The following is a 22,637-nucleotide window of genomic DNA, read 5'->3' as shown; positions in this document are numbered from 1 at the left end:
AAATAGCTTTATTTTCAGTATTATTCTGTATGTCTTTAATTGTGTTTCCCAAAGGCCTCCCCTGCTTTGCAGAATTGTGATTTAAGAAGTCGTATCCTTCTGTATCACCATTAAATCTAGTCTCTAAAGGCCTAATTCTTGTACTTCTTTTCCAGCCATGGGGCTGTATTATTACTGCACATAGGAATGGAAACATCTTCAGTGTGGAAGGCAAAAATCAGTTTCTGTAAGCCACTGTTCGGTACAAATGAGGGGAGCTAGCAGGTGGGAAAGGAGGCCAGAGAGGCGGTGGCTGGGGCCAGTGGGGAAGTGCCAGGCTCTAACTGGGAATAGATTAAGTTCCTACTGCCAGAAGCAGATATGGGTAGCGTATGGGATCAGCGCCCATGTAATCATCTACATGCTTATACTAAGTCCATCTACCGGCAGAGTTATAACTTTTATAAAACTGGGCAGTAGCTGATAATAATCAATCCATAGGTTTCTGCCCAGCACAATTATTTCCCTCAGGATGAAACACAGCAGTTAGCAGCACGATGCCTAACATCTGGCTAGGTCCCACTGTAGGTATCAAGGTCCCTTTTGAAGGATCAGGCTTTAGGGACACCCAACATGTTCCTTACTAGACTTTTCATCTTCCTGTAGCATATGAAAAACTTAATTCACAATACTACCCTATAGTTTTGCTGAGCCTAGTGGGATTTTTACTGTAGTCAAGATTTTATAGGTTCCATGCCTCCATGATTTCTCTCCTGTTCTGATTTTCAGCTATCTAGTGGCAAATTGGAAATATTTTTGCCTTTGTCTGCCTGTTACAGATTTTGTGTTTTCCTAAGTCGAAGTCATGTTGTTGCTTTGTGTAGGTGGAAAATCACACTGCAATTTAATAGAAGACAAAATCAATCAAAGCTATGAAATAATTGAAAATAAACTTCCCTAAACATAGTCCTCCCTTTCTTTCTATTCCTCAGTACTGAATTTTAACTAGGTAACTTGAATTTAATGCTAAGTTTTTATCTTTACTGACCCCTAGGGGATTTTTTCACTCAAAAAGTTTAGAACATTAGTTACTAGAACAGGGTTTTAAAATGTAAACTCAAGCAGCATTTCTAACTAGGAAATACAATTCTACATTCATATCAGGCTTTGAAACAAGTAAGTGTGAAAGTGATAAATCTTTCGGTTAGTTCTGTTTTAAATATAAACTTAGATAAGAGATGTCCATCTGTCTGTCCACCTAGTCTCTGCCCCATTCCTATAAATGCACCTTTTGGTGTGCAATGGCTCTACTGAGGACAAAAACAGATAAACAGTTAGGAATGAACAAAAAGAATAACAAAGAATAGGGCAAACAGAGAACATCAACATGTTTACAACACTAAAACTAATATACCATGAAGTGTTGGAAACACTGCTATCATGTAAAGTGTAATAAAAAAGCATTTGACTTTTGCATGCTGGTGTTTTAGCCACTCAATATTTTACAGATTACACTCTCAAAGTATTCCTAAGAATGGGATAAAATACGGAAAATTCTTCAGTCACAAACAGGTTTATCAAGGGAAACACATATTCTGGGAATTCTATTTAAGGATGACTTTTAATGTTACTTTAAAACCTTTCAGAGACGCATTGGAATTCCCTGTGAATATGATCTGTAGTCTGAGACTTGCCAGATTCAGCTATAGGCCTATGTCAAAGCACAGTGGGAAACTGGTATCACTGTTAGGAAAAAAATCCAGAAAATTGTAAGGTTACTGAGAAGCTTTATGTGTCAGTCTGTGGCTGTGTGTGGAAAAAATGGAAGCACCAGCTACTGCAGTAGTATGCACAAAAATTGGTCATGAAATTACAAAATCATTAGGAGTCACTTTTGAGAACTCTGGGATGACAAATGAAACACCAGAAGGTCAGAAACTGAAACACAGTGCCTGTATTTAACGTAAGCTATGGAAAAGTGACTTTACCTTAAACTTCAGTTATCTGTTGATGATTTAAATGTTCTAGTTCTAACACTTGAAAAAGGAGATGAGTAACCATCAGTCATTCTGATTTTTTAGCCTGTTGAAAGCAGAGATGCACCACTTCCCTAATTTTTAAGTTGACGCATTTTCAGATGTGTTTGAAACATCTGCTGACACATCTTCAAATGCCCTCTTTAGGTGTTTCTGAGGGCAAGCCCAGGCACCGCCACCCGTGAGGGGAGCCGACCCTACGGAGAAAGCTGTGCTTCCCTTTGGCAGTACCCATTCGCTGACGGCTTGGGAGCCTGAAGGGAGCCGGGGAGCACCAAGAACGACCTGGGCAGGGCACCGGCATCGACTTATGTGAAATTCCAACCGCCGAAAAGCAAGCACAGGGCCGGGCCGCGCAGCGCTGGGAACCGCGGCGGAGGAGCTCCTGGCCGAAACAAAGGGGCGCTGAGGCGCCTCGGGCCCAGTGTTGGGGTCAGCGAGTCACTGCTCCGCCAGGGACCGGGGTGGGGGCAGAGGGCGCGGTTACGCCGCCCGCGGGGAACGGCCGGGCCGGGCCTCGCCTCTCCTCTCACGGACCAGGCCGGGGCTGACGGTGGTCTCGGACCGGATCGGCAGGGCAGGAGGGCGCCTCGGAGCCGAGCCGACCCCCGCCCCTCCTTCCTCCGGGCCCACCGCTTCCCCCGCCCCGCGCCTGCGCCTGGCACCGCTTCCGCCTCCGCACCCGCCGGCTGACGTCCCTTCCGCTGCGAAGCGTTTCCGTGCCGTCACTTCCTCCCCCGCCGCTGCGATCACCGTGTCCGAGAGGGGACTCGCCTCCCCGCCCAGTCTCCGCGCGCGCGCGCCCCGCTGCCGCCGCCGCCGCCCCTCCCCTTCCCCCCGCAGCCGCCGCCTCCGGGGCCGCCACCGCCGCCATGGCCATGAGGCAGACCCCGCTGACGTGCTCCGGGCACACGCGGCCCGTGGTGGACCTGGCCTTCAGCGGCGTCACCCCCTTCGGCTACTTCCTCATCAGCGCCTGCAAGGGTGAGGGGCGGCGGGGGGCGGCGGCGGCGCCCTTGCTGCAGCCGGGCCGGCGGGGAGGCCCTCGCCCGGGGTGGGGGTGGTGGGCCGCCCTCCTGAGGGGGATGTCGGCGGTGGGCGGCGCTGGGGCCCCGTTCGCCCAGCGAGCGGCTGGTGCCGGAGGGGCGATGCCGGCGGAGGGACGGTGCTGCCGAGTGAGAAAGGGAACGGGCGGCTGGTTTTCGTGGTGCTCGATGGCCGGCTTGGGCTGGGGCTGTCAGAGCCCGCGTTCGTCCAGTTTGGATCCAAACTGGGGGCGGGAGAGGAAGCCTCGGAAGGGTTTATTTCTAAAACTGCCCGTTTCTGCCGTCTGTGCACGTGTGCCGTGGATTTTAAAGTGAGCTCCCGTTTAAGCAGGGCAGGGCCTTGCTGGGCATGGAATGGTGACGTCTGCCTCCTTTCCCACGAGAGTGCTCTTCTCGTTGTGTGCACGGCGTTGCCCCGCCATACGCGTATATGTTAATCCTGTGTATGTATTCACAAGTTTAAAAGGACATTCCCTTCTGCCTTGGAGTGCTTCCAGTTGAGCTCCGCATCTTATTGGGCGAACAAGTTTTTGATGGCCTCCCTGAAAAAATAATCACAGGACAGGCTTTCTATTTCTGATTCATTTTTGCAGCATCTCTGTGTTTTAATCATGTATGATTATAAACACAAGACTTTTATTTTTGAGTACTGTTAATCAGAAAATATTGTTCCAAAGTAAAAAAAAAAAACAAACCTGTTCCTCCTGAAAAAAACTTGAGTAAAAATAAAACCTAAACAAAGCTCTCCTTTCTATCTCCCTTCTACCTTAATACAAACCTAAAGAAAACTTTCATCTCATTTGTAGTGGTATTTTAATGTCTATACAGTTTTAGATACATACTGCAAGTACAGCTGCATATCTAAGCTCTTCAGATAAACTCTTTTATAAAGAATAGCGTCATAAAGTATGTGGTATTTCTACATGCTAGTGTAAGGGAATTTTTTTTTTTTAAAAAAAGAAAGCTTCCTTTATTTATCATGTTACCTGAATATTGGTTTTGTTTTTGTGAAGATGGTAAGCCTATGCTGCGTCAGGGCGACACAGGAGACTGGATCGGCACATTTTTAGGTCATAAAGGTGCTGTTTGGGGTGCCACTTTGAACACAGATGCCACTAAAGCAGCTACAGCAGCAGCAGATTTTACAGCGTAAGTGGTTACCTGTCTTTGAAGTCTGTATTTTGATTTTAGTCTGTAGTGCTCTTTGGTGACATATAGCTGTAATAAATTGCTGATTCGTTTATTTTTCTTCAGTAATTGTTAGCTTATTTATGGCTAGCCACATTAAACCCTAAACTTTTAGGTTCTTGAAAGCAGCTACAGTTAAGTCTGTAGTGATGAGCAACTGTGATTGTTTCTCAGTAAATATACTTAATTAGCATACCAGTTTGCTAGAATAACATTTCTATGCGGCTCTAATCTCTGGCACCGTAGTTACAGCAGAGTTGAAGGAGTGATTTTTATTTTGCTTCTACCGGTTAGCTCCTTTTTATTATAGGAAAACTCTTGTGAAAATTCTAGTGAATTATTTCTTTGATGTTTTTTGTTGTCCATTTGTGGTGTTTGCAGCACATATTAGTATTTGGCAAGTTGAATCCTGTTAGCAGAGGGCCATCTCGATGAACAAAGTTGTAGAGAAGAACTACCTTTGTTTGAAAACCAAAATGGTAGTTAGTCTGAGGTATCCTTAAGAAGAGGATGAAGGAAATGGTGGTATAGTTAAAAAAACCCACAACTTTAGTAAAAGCATATGAAGTATTCTCATTTAATAAGTGGGTTATAACTTAAAAGAATGTAACATTTAGGATAAAATGTTATGATGATGTTGGGAAAGATTGCTTACAAAGTAATCTGACTGTTCAGGTTGATTTGTCCTGCTGCTACTAAAACATAAATGTTTTCTCTTGCTCTTTAGCAAAGTGTGGGATGCTGTGTCAGGCGATGAACTAATCACATTGGCTCACAAACACATTGTCAAAAGTGTGGATTTTACACAGGTATGAAAAACCTTTATGCCTTATTTGCCAGGGAGGTAAACTTTTGAGTACATTTTGCTTTTAGTTACTTTTCGACTTTTTACATGTGTATCTTAACAAGTAAATAAGGTAGCTTATTGCTTCTAGTTTTTAAGCTTGTAACTTAAATGTAATAAGTGTGTTAGAGGCTAAGAGAAAGAACTGGTTTTTTTAAGACTCATGGATGAAGGCTGGTATTTTGATTCAAAATAGAGTTGACCCTTTATAACTTCTGTTTCAGGATAGCAATTATCTGTTAACAGGTGGACAAGATAAACTGTTGCGTATCTATGACTTGAGCAAGCCAGAAGCAGGTGAGTCTGCTTTTTAGAACTGATTCTCATTTTTTGGAGTTAAAAGTTCTGAAATTAAGAGCTGCTTTCCGTTATGAATCACAAAAGACAAAGTTGGGGTTGTTTTACAATGTAGTGTCTACAACCTTTTTCTAGAGTAAGATACTATGTATGTTTTAAGTTTACACTTTTATAAGTGAATTAGAGCTTATAATAGACTTCAAGGATTGCTTGTCTCAGTTCAACACAGACTCGTCAGAAACAGTTCTACTTAATTAAAATTTAGTCATCTGAAAGAAAAGAGACTCCACATATTTAAGCGTTTTTGAATTCTTATTGATACTGGACTACTGATGATGGATATGAAGCTAGAGAACCTTGATGTTAAACTGGTGAAGCTTTACAAATTTAGGCAATCAGATAGCCAGTTTGCTTTTATCCTGTTTCGGGAATAAGATCTACAAATGGATTCATAAGTGCTTGAAGTAATTTTACAGTTTCTAGTAAATGGAAAACCATATAGTTTAAGAAAGCTCCCAAACTGCTGCATGACACTATTTCATTTCCTTATGTGTATTAAAATATTTGGCTTTATTTAAGAACCTGATGTTGTCAGTGGACATACTTCTGGCATTAAAAAAGCTTTATGGAGCAGTGACGACAAACAGATTCTTTCAGCTGATGATAAAACTGTCCGGTAAGGAAAAGTAACTTTCAGTTTTCTAAGTAGCACACTTTTGTTTGTTGTCATAATGTATGTGTGAAGATAGTTACGGTTTTTCACAAAGGATATAAGTAACACAGGTTATTTGATCCTAGATTTTTATATCTGCATGCATAATACAGTTCTCTCCTGCTGTTATAGACACAACTTTTGCAATAATCCTAATAATAATTCTAATATACCGTAATATACCCTATAATAATTCTAATATACCCTATAAGAAGAGATAAGAAGAGGTGGTCTTTGAGAACTGCCTAGTAGAATAAACTTATGCCTTTCATAATCCTAGAGAAGATGAATTTCTAGACGAGTTCTTGTGAATATGCGTTGTGTTGAGGTATTGCTGCCTTGTCTTCTGCAGTCCAGCCTTGAAAGATGCACAAGGCATGGACTAGCCAGTGACTGGGATAAACGACGGGGAAGAGTATCTGGAAACAGTGCACTGTGGATAGACATGGCCCTCTTTCTCTGCCATGCTGATAAGCTGAGTAGGCTTTAGTGTTTTTATAAGATGGCTCATCCAGTTACAGTTAAGTCTTTTGTTTACTTTACGCCCGGTTGGTAGGAGATGTGCTGGAATATAGGGAAACCTGGCTGCTGGGGAGACGAATTGACAAAGACCCTTCCTCAAACTACGCTGTCCAGAAAAGAAGGGCAATGTGCCTTACTGCTTCCTCAGCTTTCTGGCTCGTAAGACCAGCGTTACCTCATGCTTACCTGCCTGACCATTCTTATGACACAAAGGAGAGAAATAGAATAGTCTTTTCTGATTTGTGGAAGGAAGGATGGGAGGGTGAAGTCACTGGTGCAATTTCCTTGTAGTCCCTTTTCAGCTCCAGTTTTTTCCGGTTTCATAGATAGGCAAGAGCCTAGTCTTGTTTATTTTTCTCTGAATTGCAGAAATAGAGATGCAGCAGTCAGCTAATGAATGAAGATTCGTGATTGTCACAGCAAAACTATTTGACTTCTGGTTAGATAGCTCTTGCACTCCTAGATCGAAAACTATATTATCTTAAATGAATCTCTGTTCGTTGTATAAATTGGCATTAGTACTTTTTTGCCTTGTGAGGTATAAAAGCAGAATGAAATCTTCAGGCCTTGCTTCTGGAAAGCTCTGTTGCTCAGGAGACTCATAACAAGGTTTTTAATCTCTAAGAGAATCCTTGAGTAGTTAAATGGTATGTGTACCATTTAAAGTTGTTGCATTAAGCTTCAAAAGTAGCAGTATTTTAAAGTAAGCATGTCTTTGTTCTCACCTAGGCAAAGTTTTAAGATAAGGATGCCACTGAAAATCTGAATTGCCTGTAGAATCAAACCACGTTCTTTGTTAGGTGGAATTTTTTATCCAAATCTTGCCATGGATGGGAGGTGAAAATTATTTGATTTGCTTAAGTAATCTGAGCGTTTGGTTTTTACCTTTTTGTTTCCTCTTAAGCCTCTGGGACCGGAGTACCATGACCGAAGTGAAGGCACTAAATGTTGCAATGTCAGTGAGCAGCATGGAGTATGTTCCAGAAGGACAGATACTTGTGATAACCTATGGGAAGACTATTGCTTTTCATAGTGCAGAAACGTGAGTCCAAAACACAGTTTTCACTGGTTGAATAACGGGCTTGGTTGTGGGTAAAAAATGATTGTACGAGGCCAAAATCACCAAGTTGTCAGAACTGGTGTCAGTAGACGTCTTTGGTTGCCATCTTGTCACAAGGAAGAGTGCAGAACAACTACCCTTTTCTAAAACAGTGAATCCCAACTGACTCTAAGATGCTAGACTACAGTTTTCATATTTCACACTAGTTGTAATTGTGGTTAAGTTTCAGCCAGGGTTCAGTTCAGTGCTTTTCAGAGAACTAATTATTTATACATATCTATGATGTCTTAAGAAAGCAAGACACACACTTAAGCATATCCTAGAAAACAGTTCTGAATGCGTGAGCCTTTTGTTTTGCTTATTCTGAACTTGTTCCTAACTCGATGAGCATGATATGCAAGTATTAAAATTAGTTTCAGAAACTGTGTGTGGGTGTTTTCACTTTTTCTTAAAAGCAGTTGCGATTTGTAGAATCACAGTTTCTTTGCTCTCCGGATTTATTTTTAATGAATTTTGTTAACAAACTTTTCCCCCTCAGTCTAGAGCAGATCAAATCATTTGAAGCACCTGCTACAATCAATTCTGCATCACTTCACCCTGCGAAAGAATGTTTGGTTGCAGGTGGTGAAGATTTTAAACTCTATAAATATGACTATAATACAGGAGAAGAATTAGGTATGTTTGTCTTCTATAATCAAAAATGAGTTCTGACATGGGCATTAGATTAATGACATAATGACTGATTATGAAAGTTGTGCTCAAATAAGGTCTTGGCATAGCATGCTGAGCAAGAGGATGAAAAGATATGTTACCAGTATACCTAACGTTGTTACTCTGGAACTACTTAAAGCCTCCATTAAATAGCTCTTTGTACCTACTTAAAAAAAGTTAAGTCATTCTGTATTGCTGCAATACCAAGCTGTATGTTAACTTAAGTGTCATTCTATAGCATTTATTAAATATGTTTAATGAGTTGCAGCTACTTGCTTTTATGAAAGATGTGATACGTTTGTGTTCTTGTTAATGGCCAATTATATTTCAAAAAAAGTGTATTTCTAAGTTTGTCGGTTGATCCTGTTCTTGTTTTGAATTATATGTATGTGGAGTGCATGGATGAAGGAGTAGAGCGTGGGTACTCCATGCTACTGGCTTGTTTGTAGTTTTGCCTAGAATAATTACGAGCCTTTTTTTTGTTGCTGTTAATAAAACATTAATATGTTACCTAAATGAGAGATGGCTGAAATACCAATTAATAGAAACTTTATTTTGTGTCAGAAGTTAAACACTGAGACAGTGCTTCCCATCAGTATTTTTTCCTTCTGATCAGTTTTTACTAATAAATTTCAGCTGCTGACTGAAATTTGAAATTAATGGTCCTGGTATGTTCTCTTATAGAATCGTACAAAGGACACTTTGGTCCAATTCACTGCGTGAGATTTAGCCCTGATGGGGAGTTATACGCAAGTGGCTCTGAGGATGGTACACTAAGGCTGTGGCAGACAACAGTAGGCAAAACCTATGGTCTTTGGAAGTGTGTAGTTCCTGGTGAGTGTGTGCTGGTTCCTGGTGAAACTTGGCTCCTTCATGGGCACTTTTTAAGTAATATCTATCATAAGTGGTAAATGTCATCTGAACTTCATACAGTAACTGTACTGTCTTCTGAGGGTCTCTATCCACTCAAGTCTGTTAGACTTAAGTATTTACTTTCGTAGCTGTTGTTTAAGCAATCAGCTTCAAACTTGTAAGCTTATTGAATATAGATGCTTTGTGGAATGTTAAGCAAATAGTCTAATGTACTTTTGTGTTAGAACAAGAAATAAGAAATACCACTTTTATAAATCTTAAAGATCTAAGAATCTCTAGAAAGAAGTGTGTATGATAGTTTTATTTTATACCATACTTTGGTTCTCTAAACTTGGGGGTTGGGGAGCAATGTCTAGAAAACTGCAAGCGAGCATTCATTAACGGATTGCTTACTCAGCTCACTCCCCATAACACTAAATTAAGTGGATTTTTTTTTTTTTCATGAAGGTATTGACTGGGTTTTTTTGTTTGTTTTTTTTGTTCCCCTCCTGTCTACAGAAGAGGAGAATGCAGAAGCAGCAAAAGCAAGGACCACCCTTCCAGGAACTGCAGAGGAGGAAATAGGTAATGCACTGAACTGCCAGCTTCAGCTCAGCTAAGTGTTAAAAGATCAGTCAGGATGGTAGGATTCTTTAATGTGGAAGGGGTAGTTTTCCCTAAGTACCTTCTGGCATTTTTCACTCTCCTCAAAAGATCTTTGAGTGTGTTTTCCTGACAATGACCATGTGGCAAGTGACTAGTGACTAGAGCTGGGCAGACTGAAGAGACAAGGTAGAATAACTGGATCAGGTTAAATGGAAGAACATACTGAACTGGTCTTTATGCAATCCCTGCAATGTTTCTTTGGTTCATATATCTAAGGTGAAGTTAAATAATACCCTTCTTATTTAATTGTAGAAGATCTTGCTGCTGAAAACTCGGATTCAGTGTACAGCTCAACTCCTGAAGTGAAGGCCTGATAATTGCAACTGTTATGCAGCATATGGACATACGAGACTAAATCAAGTGAAGAGTGATAAACAGCAGCCTTCCAGAGTGCGCCCACTACATAAGGCAAAGATGGGCAGTAATTGATGAGAATGTGGTGGAACTGGCTAGGTGTTGTCTGTAAGAGAACTGAGTATCAAAAAAAAAAAAAAAAGACAAGTAGTAGAGTTTTGCTATCGTTTTAGCATAACTGCCTACTGTCTTTTTAAAGACATGTGCAAGCCAAGATCCAGTCTCTCCAATTTCAATTAAACTCATTGTAGTGTGTTTTCTTTATTATGGAGAAGAGATACGTTGGCTTTTACCTTTTTTTTTTTTTTTTTTCTTTTGGAAGTTGGAAAATTTGGTTTTAGTTGAGAAGGGATTATGTACTAAAAGTGTTTGGGTTTTGTTTCATTGTAACGCTGCTTCTGAACGTTTAACTGTTTTCAGTTGTCTAAATAAAACGCCTCTCAAAACTCGTATCTTGCTGTTGAGCGTTGGGTTCATGGAATGGAAAAGCAACCAAGTTAATCATGTAATCCTTTCTAGTGTCTTGGTTTCGTACTATACAGAGGGGAAGCAATAAGAATGTTTCAGTGGTGGTATAGAGGGTGGCAAGTTCCTTGATGTGTAAGCTTTGTGTCTTTTTATTCTTTAAAGTTTGAATGTAAACGTGAGGCCCTAAAATCAAAACCAGTGAAAACTCCTAAATTAAACGTGCTGCCTGAAATATTTGGTTGTACATGAAAATCTCAGAGGTTGGCTATGAATCTGTATAAAGCTTGCGTTTACTTCTCCAGACTGGATAAAAAAGTTACTCTTTCAAGGTTACAAATAATATTTTCTTCATTAAAGAACGTATTGCCATTCTTCCAATTGTCACTTCTTTTAATGTTATGCTGAAAGGTTTACATAATGCATTCTGTATGGAATGAAGTTATGCAGAGGTATATTTATTCATATGCCCTCTTATTTTTTTCATATTCATACTTGTCCTTCCTGTTCTTCGGGATATTTTCCCAAGAGTACAGTAATGTTATCTTAGAAAATTGAAGCTAAACATTTGGAAACGGGTGTACATTGAAACGTGGGCAATTCTGGCTGAACAATAAAATACTTTTCCATTGTGGAGGGCAGTCAAATGCTGGAACAGGTTGCCTGGAAAGGTTGTAAAGTCTCTGTTCTTGAAGATACTCAAAACCCAACTGTGTGTGGCCCGAGGGCACCTGCTGTAGTTGAGCCTGCTTGAGGAGGTGGTTGGACTCAGGTGGTTGGCAGGGGTCCCTTCCAGCTCCAGGAGTTTGGGGGGGGTGGGAAGAAGGAAAAGAATGATACCATGAATCATGGTTTCTCAGTACAATAGCAGTGTTAAGGGGGTACGTTATTTCACAGACTTTATTCCAAAATCAGTTTTGCACTTACCTGTTTGAACTTTATTCTAAAACCAAGCAACTTGCAACCCTCTGATTTACAGCTAATTGTTTCAGCCTCATCACTAATTCGTTAAGGCTTACAGGGTTCCAAATACAGTACTTCACCCTAGAAGCTGTTGATTTTATGGGCTGAAGAATGTGTTTAAAACAAGAAACTTGCCCGCCTCATTGCATGGTGAAACTTGTTGCAGGCTCTGGTGTTAGTGCCATATTTTGGGTAGGAGTGTAGCCTTTCATAGATGCCTGGAGTAGTGTCCTCAGATTTCTGAGCTGTGACCCTTTGCTGCTTTATATGATGCTGTTGTGAGTTTGTGGCTTTTTTGCTAGCACTAAGCAAATAGGGCTAAAGTTGCAAGGTGTTTCATCTAAATGGGAATATTAACAATGTTTAAGGCTTTTTTTGACACAAGTTTGTGTCATTACAACCCTGGAAAAAAGTAAAGTGTCAGTGGCTTTGTTACCAGACTTTGATTTTGCAGGTGTTACTAGGAGGTTTTACAAGGTTGGTAAGTTTATAGAGCCTGTTGCGTACGTGTGACGCTGGTTTATACTTGAAGATTCAGCTCGAAGAAAATGGAAGTTGCCTGGGCTCGTTACCATCAAGACGGCAGAAGTTCGCCGTTATGTCCCGCTGAAGGAAGAGGAGATCCTCGCAGCAGCGTCGCTGAGGCCAGCGGTCTCCCCCTGTGGAGGCTCAGGGGCGGGGGTAGGCCTTGGCCGCCTCCTTACCGGCAGCTCGGGCGCGGTGGGCTCGGTGCCGAGGCGACGGCGGCGGGGAGCGCCGGGGCAGGTGCCAAGCCGGCCCGCCGAGCCCGCCCGCCGCCGCTGCTTCCTGCCCGCGCAGGGCGGGACCGGCGAGGCCGAAGTCTGCCAGCCCCGCCCGGGCCGAGCCGGGCAGCGGGGGCGGGGAGCTGGCGGCAGCGCGGGCCATGACCGGCCGAAACCCGGGCACCGAGCTGGGTAAGGGGCAGCGGGGGGGGGCCGGGGCGTCTATACCGCGTGGGGGCCGCGGGTGGGCCCAGCCCCGGCGCCGCTGGGGAGCGCCGTCAGCTGCGGAGCCTGGCGGGAGCGGGGACCGGGGGGCGCCCGGGCGAGCGAGCGTGAGGCGCCGGGCGGCTCCGGGCTGTGAGGCTGGCCTGCCTCCCTCCCTGCCGCCCGGCCGTAACTCTGCCCCCCGGCTGACCCGCCTCGGTGTGTACGAGCCAGGCTGCTGCAAAACCTTGTTTTCCTGAAAAACCAAAACAGAAATAGGCTGGCGGCTCCTTTAGGTTCTTTAACAGATACTCGGCCTCAGCTTGAACAGCTCCGAGCAGGGCACCGGGTTGTAGGATGGCCAGCACTGCAACGCCTGACAGCCCTAGTCCCGTCCCAAAGCTGGGCCTGGTCCCCTCTTGCACACCTTTCTCGTTCTCACTGTATAAACCTCCCCCACTCCTTTCTCCCCAAGAGCCTCAAAACACTTTTTATTAGTCGGATTCTGATTTGCAAGCTGGGGACTTTACCTCTCCTTATTGTTTGCTCTCTGAAGATTGACAAGGATTTTCCAGGTGTTGGCAGGTGGTCTCCTGGTGCGAAAGGTGACTGTGCCACAGGTAGGGTAGAGAGCAGCTGAGAAAGGGTTTCTCTGACATTTCCCGTCTGGAGCTCCTCTTCTGCTGATTGTGGGGGCTGGGGGAGGAGAAAGGGCTACGGCTTTCTGACTTCTCTATCCAGCAAAACCCAACTGCAGCGGTGGAACGAATTAAGGTGATTAGCCTTCCTACAATCTGCCTTTAAGGTAATTTGGTCAATATGAGTAGATGGACAATTAGGTGGAGGAAATACAGGGGTGGCATCATGGCAGCGAAGGACAGCTGGTGTGGAAAAGGGAGATCTGGAAGTCAGCATGAACAGGGTTCAGGAGGCTCCGCTGCACGGTGTCCTGTGGCTACACTCCTGTCTCTAGCACTAGCACAAGTGTTTTTACAGAGCTAACATGCAGTTTAAATGATTAGCCTGCGGACGACTGAGAGTTGACTGTGTTTTCATTCACCGAAATCATTGACATGTAACTCCTAAAAGTGAGGTGTCAGGTTGCTCTCTGATGTGCTTATTTATGGGATGCTCACAGTGACAGGTGAGTTTCGACTGTAGCCATTTGAACAGCATCTTTTTGCTGAAACAAACATGTTAATATCATAGTGGCAAAGCTTTAGCATCTGTTAGGAAAAAAGCTAGCACGAAAGTTTGCACATGCACTCCAGTTACTTTAAATGATGTGCGTATTGTGCTTTTTCTTACTGTAAATTTAATCTTAGAGTTAATTGTTGGTATGTGTGGGGACTCCAGAAACTTAAATGTGAAGTCAATTCAGTTCACAGAATCACAGAATGGTAGGGGTTGGAAGGGATCCCTGGAGATCATCTCGGCCAACCCTGACGAACTGATTGTTCTTATCAGTTATCCTCTGACAGACAGGCATACGTGTAAGGAAGGCTGTGCTGCTGAGTGGGAAGTTATTGGAAGAGATGGGCGACCTTGCTAACATGTGGCCGGATCTTGCTGTGTAACCGTAGTCAAGGGAAAAGTATTCAATGTGCAGCTGACCAGCACAACATAGCTGTTGCTTTTTGCACCCACGAAAATAATCTTTGCATATTTTCAAAATAGCTTATATAATTCTTTCTTCGCCTGTAAGTAACCCTCCCCTGCCCAAGAGGCAGAGTCAACTAGTGCTCAGGATTATTAATGGAAAGCACCGAGGGATGGGTGTCTTCAGGGCTGCACCATGTGGCCTCTTCCAGCTGCAACTGATTTACCTGGAAAGGCTTGTCCACAGGTACTTGTTGCCATCTCTTCCCAGTGATCTTTGTTCAAATCAGTAGCAGTCAAAGTGAGCTGGGTTAGATGTGTAGGGCAGGCGTAGCAGGGGAACGGCGTGGCCATGACTGCATTTGTATTAAGTGGCAGCATGTACCTGCTGTGGGTGTTTCTAACTGCTGCCATATGCTGGCTGCTTTAAAGGGAGGACTGAATCTTCCTGCCATTCCCTTTCCCACTAAATACACATCTGAAATATGTTAAGTACTATATTTAAGTAAGTTGCTGTATCTTACTTAGTGCTGTATCTTAGCTGGCAGCAGTACTCAAAAGGACATGTTAAACCCGTGCCTTTATCTTTCACGGTTGCTAACAATACACACTACTTCTGTGACTTAGGCGCTTTGGCTTTTGAAGGTTTTGCCAGCTTGTGCCAGCAGCTTTAACAGTAATTCACATTATTTGCCCTGTATCTCACAGAGTCTTCTGTAGGATTATAGTTTTCCAACAGGGACACCTAGTGGTAAAATACCTTTTACTTAAAAGTACATTATTTGTGTCCTTTTCTCTGTGGCTGCTATTTCTGTGCTTGTTACCTAATGACGTTATTTAAGCAGTAAATTTCTGATGCTGCCATTAGAAACATCTATTTGTTTATCAATGACAGGCCAAACTCTTCTGAAATGGCATATAATGCTTTCCGATGTGATGTCTTTTTTTTGTAAAATAAATACATTTTTGTAAAAGCCTTTAATTCATCCTGTCTTTCTGTCTGTCTTCTTTAGTAGAAGAACAAGGCGTTTACTTGAAATAAAGAACAGGTACATGTAACACACATAAAAAGACACTGATTTGCATGAACTAGTCAGAGGGTCACTAGTCTAATACACTGATACATTTGCCATCAGAGTGTCGTGTAAAGAAAGTGGATCAGGAATTTGACAAGTTTGTCATTCCACGGGGACAGTTTGCAGAGTCATTCTTGGGTTCTCAGGTTTACCAGAATGCCTGCAGGGGCTGAAAGGAGTCTGCCTCTCCTGCTCTGCTCCCAAGGATGCTGGAGTACAATGGACCAGATCCTTCGTGTTTTGTCACGTTTCAGAAAAGCATCAGATGCAACTTTTTAATGCTACTTCACAACAAAATACTGAAACATCTCTTTTGTAGTGTAAGCTGGTAGCACACTCCTTTAACTGCGGGGGTGTGGACATCTGCCACATGGGTTTTCTGTTCTCTGCAGACGGAATTTTGATGCAACAGCTCCAGAAGTCATGGATAATGAGAGACATTCAGTAACCTTGGGTAGAGGCAGCAAATGGCATGTAGGGTGTTTAAAACCAAGCAGATACCACAGCTTGTTTGTGTGGAGCCCGAACTTGTGCCTAGATACAAGTCTTTCTTCAGGCCACTCACTAGGGTGACTGGAGGGGGGAATGGCCTAGATGATAACGCAAGGTCACAGGGCAAAACAATGGTGGAGCTGATTGCCAGTCACATCGTTTTATCATTTGTTGTATTGATAAAAGGGTAAATCATACCTGACCAACCCAAATACCTTCCATAGTAAAAGCACTGGGTATGCTGACAAGGGGAAAGCAGTGGATATCATTTACTTCAACTTTAGTAAGGCTTTTGACGCTCTCGTTTGCAATATGTCATATCCAAGTTGGGGCATTTGGATAGCTGGATACAAAAACGGCTAAAAACCTGGTTGGATGGTTGAGCTAAGGTGATGGTCAATAGGCCATACTCTTCTTTGAGGCCGGTACCAAGTAAGTAGGGTAATGCAGGGGTCTAGCCTGGGACCCATCCTGTTTAACTTTTTTTTTGCAATGACCTGGGAGAGGCAATGGATTGCTTCCTAATCAAGTTTGCAGATGAGACTAAATTGGGCGGATCATTCAGAGGGACCCAAACTGGCTGGGTATACACGTCAATAGGAGCCCAGTGACATTCAGCAGGGCCGAAGGCAGAGCCCTGTGCCGGGGAGGACGAGCCCCAGCAGCCACCCAGGCTGGGGCCGGCCTGCCTGGGGAGCAGCTCTGCCGAAAGGGGCCGGGTGGGCAGCGAGCTGGGCACGAGCCAGCAGTGCCTGGCAGCAGAGACGGCCAGCGGCCTCCCGGGCTGTACCAATGGGGACCGGGCCAGTAGCTCGTGGGAAGGGAGGGCTTATCTCCTCTGCTCAGCACTTGTTAGACAGTATCTGGAAGACTGTGTCCAGTTTTGTTGCACCCCAATAGAAGAAAGAGATTGTTAAAGTGTCACAAGTTCAGCAGAGGGCCACCAAGATGGTCAGGGGCTGGAGCACCTGCCCTGTGAGGAGGCTGAGGGAGCTGGGCTGGTTCAGCCTCGGGAAGTGATGGCTTCGGGGGTCCTAACAGCAGTCTGCTCATGCATTTGGGGAGTGTGTCAAGAAAGCAGAGCCGGGCTCTTCACAGCATTGCATGATGGGATGAAGCGAGACAGCAGGCTTGTCTTGATGCAGTGAAGTTCATACTGGATATAAGAAAAAAATTTTTCATGCAGGACAGTCAGGTGGTGGGGCAGGTTGCCCAGAGAGGCTGTGAAGTCTCGATCCTTGGGGACTCTCAAAACCCTACTGAATAAAGCCCTCAGCAGCCTGGTCTGAGCTCAGTGCTGACCCTGCTTTGCACATCAAGTTGGACAAATGACCTTCAGAGATCTTCCAACCCAAATTATTCTATGATTATATGGTCTTTTCCTCTCTCTGTGTGTGTGTATATATATACGTGTATTTATTCTGAGTAATGAATAATTAGTTACAGTTGTTTTGCAGAGTATGTTCTTGGAGACTAAAAAAAAAAAAAAATCTATCCGTGTTGCTCAGCCCCTCTAGTTGAAGGGCCAGAAATACATTCATTATGTTTCAATTGATATTTTTAATTATAGTTGGTATTTCTGAGCCAATTACATGTGAGAGCTAGCCTGTTGGTAAGTGGCATTTAGATAATGAAGTGTTGCATCCCTTTTCAAGACAGCGTAATTCTGTTCTAATATATTAATAGCTGGTTTTAGCCTGTACTGTGGCTCTGTTTCTTCATTGTTCCTTTCTAACACCTTTTGAATCTGCTGGATAATTTTAATCAAATTTGAAGGACAGATAGATGTCTTGGAAATAAGTCAGTCAGTCAGTAGTTGGAGTGACCAAATTAGTCCCTCTGTTGAGGGAAAGGCAGGCACAGCTCAGGAATTACATGACTTTTCATTACATCTTTTTTTGGGGGGCTTTGTGCAAGTAGCAACATCCTGTTTCACTCTGTAGTCATAAGTACCATAACAGACAGCTGGGTTATTGGGGTATCTGGAGCCAGGGAAGAAGAGAGGGAACAGCAGAGGACCTTGGACCTGCAGGAGACCGAGCTCCCATTGTTCTGCAGCTCGCTTTCTGAGGAAAGGCTTGTCAACGGTTGTCAGTGGATACCATGATCCATTTCATGTGATCCGTGGTCAACTTTGTGTGATTTCACTAATGTCACAAGACAGTAGAGCTGATTTCTAGTTCAGAGCTCATGCCTTGGTGTCCTGCTTTGAGTATCGAATGCTGATGACTTGGAGGCTGAACTTTGCTCATGTAAGGAGGACCCATCTGAAAATAAAACAGGTCCATAGCAAGAGTCGCTATGGAAAAATAACTACAGCTTTTGTCTTGAAGAACTGAATAATCCCCAAACCGATAAACAGCTTACGTGGTAAGATAACTGTAACAAGTCCTGATCCTGAAGCCTTCTTTCTCTCTTCAGTGGCTGTGCTTGGCTATGCATAGCCAGCTGGGGTCAGCCTGTGGCCAGCTGGATACCTCCTTTCTCCACTAAAGGTTCAGGACACAGCTTCACTCTCTTCTCCAGAAATAACAGCTTTCATCCCTTCCCTTCCCTTACTTGATCATGTGTTCATGGCAAGAGCAGGAGCACACATGCTGTTTCTGGCACAGAGGAGGAAATAACCAGTTGGGGGGGCAGCTTCTTTTGGGGACAGTGCTGCCTTAAAATACTTGTGAAACTACAGCCTCAGGCATTCTTGAGCTTTCTGTTTCACCATCTGAAGGGATGCCATCCACGCTTTATTTTTCTTTTTTTGAAGCCTCTGAAAAGCTTAGTCTGTTTTATGAGGAATGTGTTAGGTGTCTTAGATATTTATGTAATTATACTAATGAAGTGGGTTTATTTATTGTTTTCTGAGGAAATGCTTGGTATTTTTGGATACATGTTCTTCAAAGAGAGGAGATGAATTTCCTGTTAAGATTTTGAATATGATTTTTTCAAATGTCTTCAGAGGAAAAAGTAAACTTGAAGAGTGATTACAGAATATTGGCTAATTAGCTATAGTGTAACTGCTTTAATTACTTTTATCCCTGAAGCCACATGACTGTGCAGATGACTAGCAGATGACTTATTTAAAAAAAAAAAAAAAAGACGTGTTCACACTGCAAGGTTAATGAGCCTAATTAAATATAGTTTTCCTTAGCCAGATACTAAATCATAAAGCTTAGGGGAGTGGGGGAGGGAGAGAATCCAAAGGCAGTCAGTTCTGTTTCAAATAATGGTTTTATTCTGATTTTTAATGAAAAAACCAAAAAAGCTGGAATTGTGAGTGATTTTTCTGAACAGAGACACTTACATTTAAAGATTTGGTGAGACCTCACATGGCAAACTTTGAAAGTCTATTTAGAGACAATTACGCTGAGACGTATTTGTTTTCACTTGCCCACTGCTTTAACTGATGGAGAAAAGGGCTTGAATAAAAGGTCTGTGTAAGATAGAAATCTCCATCTGCTGCTACATTATCACCAGAACCTTTGTCCTTCCTCACCATGCATTTTTTTATTACACCATTTTATTTCCCTTAGTAAGGTGCATAATGTCTCACGTTATGTTGTACAGACAGGGTGGAGTTCTGATTTCTAATTAATTATTTTAAAAATTTTTTAAGCTTCCTGCCTTTGTTGTGCACAATGGTTCAATATCCCACATTCAAAAATATACTTGGAGATCCAAATTCTATGGTCTTTCAAGAAAACTTGTGTCTCAGGCACAAGAATGAGATTTTGCATCTTACTGAGTTGCCACATGTCACCTACCTACATGACTAGTCTGGAGTTATTAAAAACAGAAGGTAAAACACGTTACACAGTGGAAAGAGCTTAAGCCAATGAATTTAAGCATATTTGCAAAGAACTAAGAACATGCAGTCAGCTGTTGCTGATTGGCTGTTACATGGTAACTTTCACTGGTGACTTTGGGCAGAGGTGAGTTAGCAAAAGCAATAGCTTTTTTTTTTCACTTCCATTATTCTTCCCCTTCTTTTCTCCCATTGACTGTGAATTTTGTAAACATTACTTCCCCAACCCGTGCCACCCCCACCCCCAAGGGTGTTACACTTGACTATTTCTTTTAAGCTAATCTAGTGTGCAGTGCTCTGTTCCCTGCAGAGATTACTCAGACCTTCTGAGAAACTATGCTCAAAAGTCAGGTAGGGGCAGATACAATAACAGCACATTTCTACCAAAGTCCAGCACAAGGTGAATCAGACTGAATCTGCTCCAAATAATAAGAAATGAAGGGTTAACCTACTCATGGGGGAAATTTTGGTTCTGTCACTTAAATTCAGATTTATGCCCTGAGAACCAAGAAGATTAAAATTTTCCATGTTTAACAAACTGGATGCTGTCTCCATAGTCTTCCTAACTCTTCTAGAGAAGGCAGTAGTTTTTAGAGATTAATTACTTAGTTGGATTTCTTGGTTGTTTTTCATAATATAGAAATAATAGGTTAGGGTAGAGTAACTGAAGCTGCTGGATCCGTATTAAAGAGCAAGAAGCTGAGTACCTCATCTAAACTGCTTGCTTTGATTTTATCACGTTTTCCAAAGGCACTGAAAGGTCACCATGCACCCAGTAGGGTTCAAAATCTATCTTGATAAATTGGATTATGATTAAAAGATTCCAGCTGAGCACTTGGCATATAGTAGGAGAATCACAACACAGAGGTTGTGGTTGGTTGGTTTGTTTATTTATTTATTTGTGTTTTCCTCCCACCCCCATGGACTTTGTCAAATGTTTCCTATAAAGGCCCGATGGGAAGTGATGTGTGCTCTCTGCTGATCCTATAAAAGCCTCAACCTTAAAGCAACCATGGAGGATGTAGAGGTTTCACTAGCTTATATTTCAGCTGTCTGTGTTTATATGGTATGCATTTACTGATGTTCAAAAAGAAGGAAAGTTCTAGCCATGGGTTTTGCAGCAATAGCTTTTGTCACCTGCTTTCTACATGTCAGTTGAGCTTCTTGCTTTTGGAGCAGAATGAATAAGCCTGTGGCTTTGAAAGTGGGGAGAAGTAATGAGGGTTTGTTGTTCAACTGGTTTGCAACTTTGCAAGCTCCTCCTTTTCTTTTTTGTTGTACAGTGAGACTGGTGCTAAATTCTTGAAGAAATCCTTAAATTCCTTAGGATTCCTTTGAAATTCCTTCTTTGGTTTAATTTTTTTTTTGCTTTTGGCCAACATTTTCATCTTGCAGGTACTGCTCATTTAGTTACTTGTATGTGGTAATAGGAAAGCGGTAGCGAGATGGCTCACTGTGCTCAGAACAAGATTTCGTTTAGCTGTGTTTCATGCCTTTGTCCTGCATTTCCACTGAGTCATCGTTACCCTAAATTGGTTTCTCCAGGGCTTTTTGTAAGTCTAATTAGGAAAATAGGCTTGTATTTACATACTTCAGGTAGTATATTAGTTCTGCACTTTTTTTGGCTATTACAACTCTGAAGTAGGAAGAAAAAAATTTGAGAATAAGATTTCTGTACAAAATTAGTGATTTTGGCTGTTAGCTTTTTTTTAGTTTTAAAAATTTTGTTATCAATGTGTTCAAGGGAGATGCAAGTTTAATGCAGTAGTGAAGAAGACTTGTAGAGATGAGGTGCTTTTAATAAATTAACTCACCAAGAATTATTATCTCTTAGTATCTGAGCCCATGTCCATATACTGACCTTAACTGATGATGGTATTTGATGATTGATGGTGGTGATTTGCTGACGATTGGTGGTTAATGATTGTTGATGTTGTCTTCAGACTATTTTCATGGATAGCTTATATGATTTGCATTTTGAAGAATTATTTATGTTTTGGGAAATGAGAGATTTTAAAGATGGTCTGATTTCTTTTTCCTGTGTACGTCTGTAAGCAGTTTGTGCTTATTAACATTCAAAATTACATTTCTGGTTTATCATACTAAGCAGAAATTTCAAGATTCAAGGACCTGAACCCTCAGTTCTCCTTTATCAGTCACTTTCCCTTTGTTAAGTATTGTCCAATTTTTGGTGCTTCTGTTTATTAGACAGTTACATTTTTTTAGTGAACATGGAGCATCTGCTTCTCTTTGGGTCTGGTTATTGTTTTGATACTGAAACTCGTAGAAATTATGAGCCAGGCTGTCTGCAGCAGGCATCTGAAGGAATTCGCACATTGAAGATGTTGCCCTGAGCCCTCCAGGGTGCTTGGCAAGGTGAGCGTTTCTCAGGCTGTAATGCATCTCAGCAGCTTCCAGGCAGATATGTTGCCCAGGAGTCCAGTGCTTTGGAAACTTGCAGTTAGTCAGGCCCAAGTAGCAAATTCAGTAAAATTAGCTCTAGACAACAGCAACTCAAATGCTTTGTTACACAAGGGTCTGACCAGAGGTTTCGGTGACTGCGTGGGGTACAGTTCCTATAAACAAAGGTTCACGCACACAAAAAATGCTGTTGTATCCTGGGTGCCAGCAGACAAGTAAAGGACTGAATAAATGTTACTGTATTCTGGACTCAAGAAGTAAATCAGCAACCAATGGCAGAAGACTGTTTTGTGGGTTTTTTTGTATGTCACATGTATAATGAACTTCATAGTCCAGGAATGGCAACATAGTGTCTCTCATGAACAGTAAGTTAATTCAGCTGTAATGGCAAGCAAAACATGCTGTGTGAAACATCCAGTTCACAGGTCATACCCTAACAGAAGCTATTGTGGTATTTTGGACTGATGATTAATATGCAAGCCCTTAAAAGGACATAAAATTACAGCATGCTCTTCAGAGGTCCCAAACCAAGCTACAACATTCTTCTGAAGTCCCACACTGTATATTAAGAGAACACAGAAATAGATGACTTTTTTTCCTCCTTTTTT

At 42.4% G+C, this 22,637-nt stretch overlaps 2 protein-coding genes across 2 annotated transcripts in view; both read left to right on the top strand.

Moving 5' to 3' along the window:
* The first annotated feature begins 2,721 nt into the window (after window positions 1-2,721).
* Window positions 2,722-11,107, top strand: STRAP (serine/threonine kinase receptor associated protein). The gene is made up of 10 exons (XM_075114981.1): window positions 2,722-2,999; window positions 4,075-4,210; window positions 4,977-5,058; window positions 5,318-5,390; window positions 5,970-6,066; window positions 7,529-7,666; window positions 8,223-8,359; window positions 9,080-9,229; window positions 9,767-9,832; window positions 10,166-11,107. The coding sequence occupies exons 1-10, from the start codon at window positions 2,888-2,890 to the stop codon at window positions 10,225-10,227; spliced, it is 1,053 nt and encodes a 350-aa protein (XP_074971082.1). The 5' UTR covers window positions 2,722-2,887; the 3' UTR covers window positions 10,228-11,107.
* A 1,387-nt stretch (window positions 11,108-12,494) lies between these two features.
* DERA (deoxyribose-phosphate aldolase) overlaps window positions 12,495-22,637 on the top strand; it is a 56,446-nt gene continuing 46,303 nt past the window's right edge. The window contains exon 1 of the mRNA XM_075114995.1: window positions 12,495-12,630. Within this exon, the coding sequence (XP_074971096.1) occupies window positions 12,600-12,630 (31 nt within the window). The 5' untranslated portion in view covers window positions 12,495-12,599. The remainder of the gene's footprint in view (window positions 12,631-22,637) is intronic.

Source organism: Phalacrocorax aristotelis, chromosome 1 (assembly GCF_949628215.1).
Source record: "Phalacrocorax aristotelis chromosome 1, bGulAri2.1, whole genome shotgun sequence".
Classification (NCBI taxonomy): domain Eukaryota; kingdom Metazoa; phylum Chordata; class Aves; order Suliformes; family Phalacrocoracidae; genus Phalacrocorax; species Phalacrocorax aristotelis.
This window is presented reverse-complemented; position numbering and strand designations above follow the sequence as displayed.

Bases quoted from the DNA above. Each gene is read 5' to 3' on its own strand.
- STRAP (XM_075114981.1), top strand. From the start codon at position 2,888: ATGGCCATGAGGCAGACCCCGCTGACGTGCTCCGGGCACACGCGGCCC. The intron at 3,000-4,074 runs GTGAGGGGCGGC...GTTTTTGTGAAG, and splicing joins CCTCATCAGCGCCTGCAAGG to ATGGTAAGCCTATGCTGCGT. The intron at 9,833-10,165 runs GTAATGCACTGA...ATTTAATTGTAG, and splicing joins AACTGCAGAGGAGGAAATAG to AAGATCTTGCTGCTGAAAAC.